The sequence below is a fragment of the Schistocerca serialis genome, chromosome 2, assembly GCF_023864345.2.
Source record: "Schistocerca serialis cubense isolate TAMUIC-IGC-003099 chromosome 2, iqSchSeri2.2, whole genome shotgun sequence".
NCBI classification, from domain to species: Eukaryota; Metazoa; Arthropoda; class Insecta; order Orthoptera; family Acrididae; genus Schistocerca; species Schistocerca serialis.
Window position 1 is genome coordinate 418345721 of NC_064639.1, and position 6380 is coordinate 418352100.

At 42.4% G+C, this 6380-nt stretch overlaps 1 protein-coding gene across 1 annotated transcript in view; it reads left to right on the forward strand.

Annotated features, from left to right (window-relative positions):
• Positions 1-6137, forward strand: part of LOC126457269 (protein takeout) — a 66901-nt gene extending 60764 nt beyond the window's left edge. The window contains exon 6 of the mRNA XM_050093433.1: positions 5338-6137. Within this exon, the coding sequence (XP_049949390.1) occupies positions 5338-5489 (152 nt within the window). The 3' untranslated portion in view covers positions 5490-6137. The remainder of the gene's footprint in view (positions 1-5337) is intronic.
• Positions 6138-6380: the final 243 nt, after the last annotated feature.

Consider the following 6380-nt stretch of genomic DNA (forward strand, 5'->3'; position numbering starts at 1 on the left):
AAGTTGGGAAGGTACAAAGAAGGTAGCTGCGAAGAAACCATGGGTAACAGAAGAAATACTTCAGTTGATTGATGAAAGGAGGAAGTACAAACATGTTCCGGGAAAATCAGGAACACAGAAATACAAGTCGCTGAGGAATGAAATAAATAGGAAGTGCAGGGAAGCTAAGACGAAATGGCTGCAGGAAAAATGTGAAGACATCGAAAAAGATATGATTGTCGGAAGGACAGACTCAGCATACAGGAAAGCCAAAACAACCTTTGGTGACATTAAAAGCAACGGTGGTAACATTAAGAGTGCAACAGGAATCCCACTGTTAAATGCAGAGGAGAGAGCAGGTAGGTGGAAAGAATACATTGAAAGCCTCTATGAGGGTGAAGATTTGTCTGATGTGATAGAAGAAGAAACAGGAGTCGATTTAGAAGAGATAGGGGATCGAGTATTACAATCGGAATTTAAAAGAGCTTTGGAGGACTTACGGTCAAATAAGGCAGAAGGGATAGATAACATTCCATCAGAATTTCTAAAATCATTGGGGGAAGTGGCAAAAAACGACTATTCACGTTGGTGTGTAGAATATATGTGTCTGGCGATATACCATCTGACTTTCGGAAAAGCATCATCCACACAATTCCGAAGACGGCAAGAGCTGACAAGTGCGAGAATTATCACACAATCAGCTTAACAGCTCATGCATCGAAGCTGCTTACAAGGATAATATACAGAAGAATGGAAAAGAAAATTGAGAATGCGCTAGGTGACGATCAGTTTGGCTTTAGGAAAAGTAATGGGACGAGAGAGGCAATTCTGACGTTACGGCTAATAATGGAAGCAAGGCTAGAGAAAAATCAAGACACTTTCATAGGATTTGTCGACCTGGAAAAAGCGTTCGACAATATAAAATGGTGCAAGCTGTTCGAGATTCTGAGAAAAGTAGGGGTAAGCTATAGGGAGAGACGGGTCATATGCAATATGTACAACAACCAAGAGGGAATAATAAGAGTGGACGATCAAGAACGAAGTGCTCGTATTAAGAAGGGTGTAAGACAAGGCTGCAGCCTTTCGCCCCTACTATTCAATTTGTACTTCGAGGAAGCAGTGATGGAAATAAAAGAAAGGTTCAGGAGTGGAATTAAAATACAAGGTGAAAGGATATCAATGATACAATTCGCTGATGACATTGCTATCCTGAGTGAAAGTGAAGAAGAATTAAATGATCTGCTGAACGGAATGAACAGTCTAATGAGTACACAGTATGGTTTGAGAGTAAATCGGAGAAAGACGAAGGTAATGAGAAGTAGTAGAAATGAGAACAGCGAGAAACTTAACATCAGGATTGATGGTCACGAAGTCAATGAAGTTAAGGAATTCTGCTACCTAGGCAGTAAAATAACCAATGACGGACGGAGCAAGGAGGACATCAAAAGCAGACTCGCTATGGCAAAAAAAGGCATTTCTGGCCAAGATAAGTCTACTAATATCAAATACCGGCCTTAATTTGAGGAAGAAATTTCTGAGGATCTACGTCTGGAGTACAGCATTGTATGGTAGTGAAACATGGACTGTGGGAAAACCGGAACAGAAGAGAATCGAAGCATTTGAGATGTGGTGCTATAGACGAATGTTGAAAACTAGGTGGACTGATAAGGTAAGGAATGAGGAGGTTCTACGCAGAATCGGAGAGGAAAGGAATATGTGGAAAACACTGATAAGGAGAAGGGGCAGGATGATAGGACATCTGCTAAGACATGAGGGAATGACTTCCATGGTACTAGTGGGAGCTGTAGAGGGCAAAAAATGTAGAGGAAGACAGAGATTGGAATACGTCAAGCAAATAATTGAGGACGTAGGTTGCAAGTGCTACTCTGAGATGAAGAGGTTAGCACAGGAAAGGAATTCGTGGCGGGCCGCATCAAACCAGTCAGTAGACTGATGACCAAAAAAAAAAATTCAGTGCTATATAGTCTGGACAAATGTTCACGAAACACATGTTTTAGGACCTCGAAACGTGTAAAATACTGCAAATCAGTATAACAATTGCACGTACCTTGCAAAGCTCACAGAAACCGCCGCGAAACTAAGTTTCAGCAATGTCAACACAGTGGGCCCTGTGTATTGATGATGTTGACGTAGCTATCCACAGATGCCAATACTCTAACTGTAGCTTATAGCCCTTCCCCGTCTTACCCTACCTCCCCGTCTTGCGCCGCATTCCCCTACATCCTTCTGACTGGAGGTTTGAGGGACTTCGTCCTTTCAGTTATATAATAAATTTGAACAAAAAATGGTTCAAATGGATCTGAGCACTATGGGACTTAAGATCTGAGGTCATCAGTCCCCTAGAACTTAGAGCTACTTAAACCTAACAGACCTAAGGACATCACACACGTCCATGCAAGAGGCAGGATTCGACCCTGCGACCGTAGCGGTCGCGCGGTTCCAGACTGAAGCGCCTAGAACCGCTCGGCCACCAGCGGCCGGCAAATTGGAACGCCTACCGCTGTCCGTACGATCTTTTTTATTATATGGCTACCAGTTTCAGTGCTTCCGTACACCGTCTTCAGGCCTTAACTGACGCTGAGGGGACGTAGGCGATTTGTGTTAAACCCCTCAGCGTCAGTTAAACCTTGAAGATGATTACTGAATCATCGAAACTGGTAGCCATATAATGAATAACATCGTAAGGACGGCTGTTGGTGTTCCATTTTATTACATTACTGGTCTCGAACTTACGAGTATTACAAATCCATCTTACTATTTTTTTTTCTACTGGGGCCTCGTTCTGTAGTCGTTTTCGGTTTCGTCCAGTAAGATAAACAAACAGTTTTTCATTCATGATTCGACCAACTTGCGAGGCACCTTTTTTTTCATTTCGACCATCACAGAAACATTTACGAAATGGTTTTAAAGTTAACGATCCGCGAAATTAGGCAAAAACTTACGTGGCGTATATTTCTGTTTGACAAATACGTACTGTATTTTTGTTAACGCATTTAAAATTAACAGATTTTTGTACGTGTGCTATGGGACTGCTTTTTATTCCCCGGCAACTGCTTCAACAGTTCGTGTAAAACTCAGCTTGCCCTATCCCCACGCGATATGCTGCGAGCCTAGGATGAAGGGCAACAGGCAGATTTAGCATTGCTAGACCTCCTGAAAGCGTCTGGCACACTATAACGATTGTACAAGCATACGGAAAAGGCTCCTAGATATGTGAGAGGCTCTAAGATTTGTTAAGTAATAAAATCCAGTACACTGTCATAGGCGGCGAGTGTTTACGAGGGACAAGAATGTCCTCAAGAGTGCCCCAGGGAAATGTAATTAGACCAATCTTATTTTGTATACACATAAACAGTCTGACAGACAAGGTGAGCAGCAGTCTGCGGCAGTTTGCTGATGACGCTGTGATGTGCGGGCAGGTGTCGTCGCTAAGTGACTGAAGGAGGATACAAAATGGCCTTCACAAAATTTTTAGTTCATCTACTGAATCTCAGATTGCTGTAAATGAAGAATCATGTAAGATAATGAAGATGAGCAGGGAAAACAATCCATAATGTTCCAATTCAATATTAATAGTCTACTGCTTGAAACAGTTTCGTCGATTAAATATCCAGGCGTAACGTTGCAAAGCGGTGTGGAACGGAACGAACACGTAAGAACGGTAGCATGGAAGGCGATGGTGGACGTCGGTTTATTTGGAGAATTGTACGGAAACGTGGCTCATGTGTAAAGGAGGCCGCGTATAGAACAATAAAGTGACCCATTCTTGAGTATGCACGAGTGTCTGGTATGCCCACCTCGTCGGTCAAGGGAAAACGTCGAACCAATACAGGGGCAGGCTGCTAGATTTGTTACCGGTAGGTTCTATCAACACGCGAGTATTTACTCAAATGCTTCTTGCACTACAATGTAAATCTCTGGTGGGCTGCCTGGAGCATCCCCAGATACCTCTTCGGCCTGTAATCTCGTCGACTGGAATGGAATTGTCTTCAGTGATGAATCCCGCTTCGAAATGAGCCCCGATGACCGGTGAAGACATATCTGGAAGTCCCGGACGGCAGTGGGATATCTACCCTAATTTTTGCCCGCCATACGGCCGGACAACCAGGAGTGATGATATGTGGTGCCATTTCTAATCCTAGCAGGACCCGTTCGGTTGTCATCCGCGACAGCCTTCCGCACATCAGTATGTCGACGATATTCTATAGCTCGTTTGTTTGCCCTTCACAGCAAGCCGTCCTGGGGTTACATTTTAGCAAGATAAAGACCCCTGCACATAGCCAGTCTCTCTATGTGCTCGTGCTTGCCAAACCCTACCTTGGACAGCAAGATCGACGAATCTCTCCCCAGTTGAGAACGTTGGAGATTTATGGGCAGGGCTCTCCAACCAATTCGATATTTCGACGATCTAACGCTCCAATGGGACAGAATTTCCACGATATCCCTCAGGAGGACATCCAACAGGTCAGTCTCCCAACGCTAAACTGAATAACGGCTTGCATAGGGGACAGAGGTGGAATAATACGTCATTAACTTTCGCACTTTGTGAAGCTGTTTCATCCAATTTTTTTGAAATTTTAATCGTTTTTTTTTGCCCGCACATGTGCATGTGCATCACATACGCCAATTTCCGTCTTGCGCTGATGCTTGGATCTTCGTCGATACACATAGAACCGTACCATTCGCATAATTCTTTCGTGTTGTCCTTTTCTCTCTTTCTTTTTTCCCCTTAGAGTGTATACAAACAATGAAAGGTTTGGTCTGTAGGTGTGCACTGTCTAAATAGGCCTACTATGCGACTGTCAAAGCGTCGTCAAATGCACATGTCCAATGCTGAGTCTGAACTTCGTATCATTTACAGTAAATTATTTTACGGATTTTCTGTGACCTGTCGGTATTCAGACTTTATGGTAGAACATTACAGAAACCTGAGATGGCAATTATAAGTCCTAAACCAACTGTTTCAACAGATAGTCACTACATTTTGTGCGATTCAAGCATTCTTCCAGTATTCAATCAGAGTGTATAACTGAAGCACTAAAGTTATTTCCGTATTAGGAAAGATTCGTGCAAGTATGATGAGGTATGACGATTGTTAGGTATTAAAAAAAGTACAGTGTTGAGTCCTGTTCTGTTAGACCATTCGTAATTTGCCTCGTGTTTTCATTAATGGGAGCTATAACTGTAATATCAGATCTTCTGCTATGACGAAACGGCTCAGCTGTACGTCATCTGCAGAAACGTGGCAGTTACGTTGAGAGAGTACAGAATATGTACACAGACAGCAGGTGAAAAATAGCACATGTGACGTCACTTGTGCCTTCTCTACTGTTGCAGAGGCGGCACTGAACCTGTTCATCAACTCTAACGCTCAAGAGCTTCTGACGGAGATGAAGCCCGACCTGAAGCGCAAGCTGGTGCTCATCATGCGGGCCTTCCTGGAGAAGCTCTTCTCCAGGATCCCGTACGGAATGTGGCTGACCGACTAGCCGGCACCGCCTCAGCGGCGTCTGCGCTGCACAGACTGGAGGCTGCGCCTCATCACACCTCTTCACTTTCACCATCAACTTAATTTATTGTATTACACAGTTTTTTCAGAGCTCTGCTCAGTTAGCAAAGTACTGAGAATTGTTACAGTATGTCGGACATTCATTGTGGCAACAATAGCGAAAGATTTTTAATCGAAATACATTAACAAAATTTGATAGACGTATGGTGTTACGTAGCAGTACCGTATTCAACTGTGACACCTGCTGACGCACGTAATAGCCTGTGCTTGTACTGATATGCATTATGGGATAGCTTTAACAGCTGTAAGCCTGCTGAACTTATTACATTATGTGAGGAGAACAAGAGATCTTGTTTCCAATAACAGCTTCTCTTGTCATATTTGTCTCTCTTAGCCAACCTGTTAATGAGACCTTCACAATACTTAATTTTTGCAGAAGATCCTGCCATGAGATGATAAATCTAAAGTTAAGAGACATATGATATTTGTACCAAATGCTTTTGTATACAGTTCCGAGTCTCCCAAAGACAAGGTAAAATACATCGCTATAAATATTTTGCAAATGTAATTAATATTTATACACTCTGTATGATAATATTTAATAAAATAATATTATTGCCTTTTTGTATATCTTCTATTTTTCTTTGTCATTAACTGATTATATTTTTCTTATTGTCTAACAAGGAACCCTGAGTACGAGATGGCAAGTTTAACTCTGGTATGGCTCATTTGAAAGTGTTGTGTTAACAATTACGATAGGAAAAATATTATTTGCTAATAACTCACCATGTACATCAAAAGGGCGACAGAAAGTAAGTATCCAGGAGGTGCAGAGATCAGTCTTCTATGGGATGTATGTTTTACACTTCAC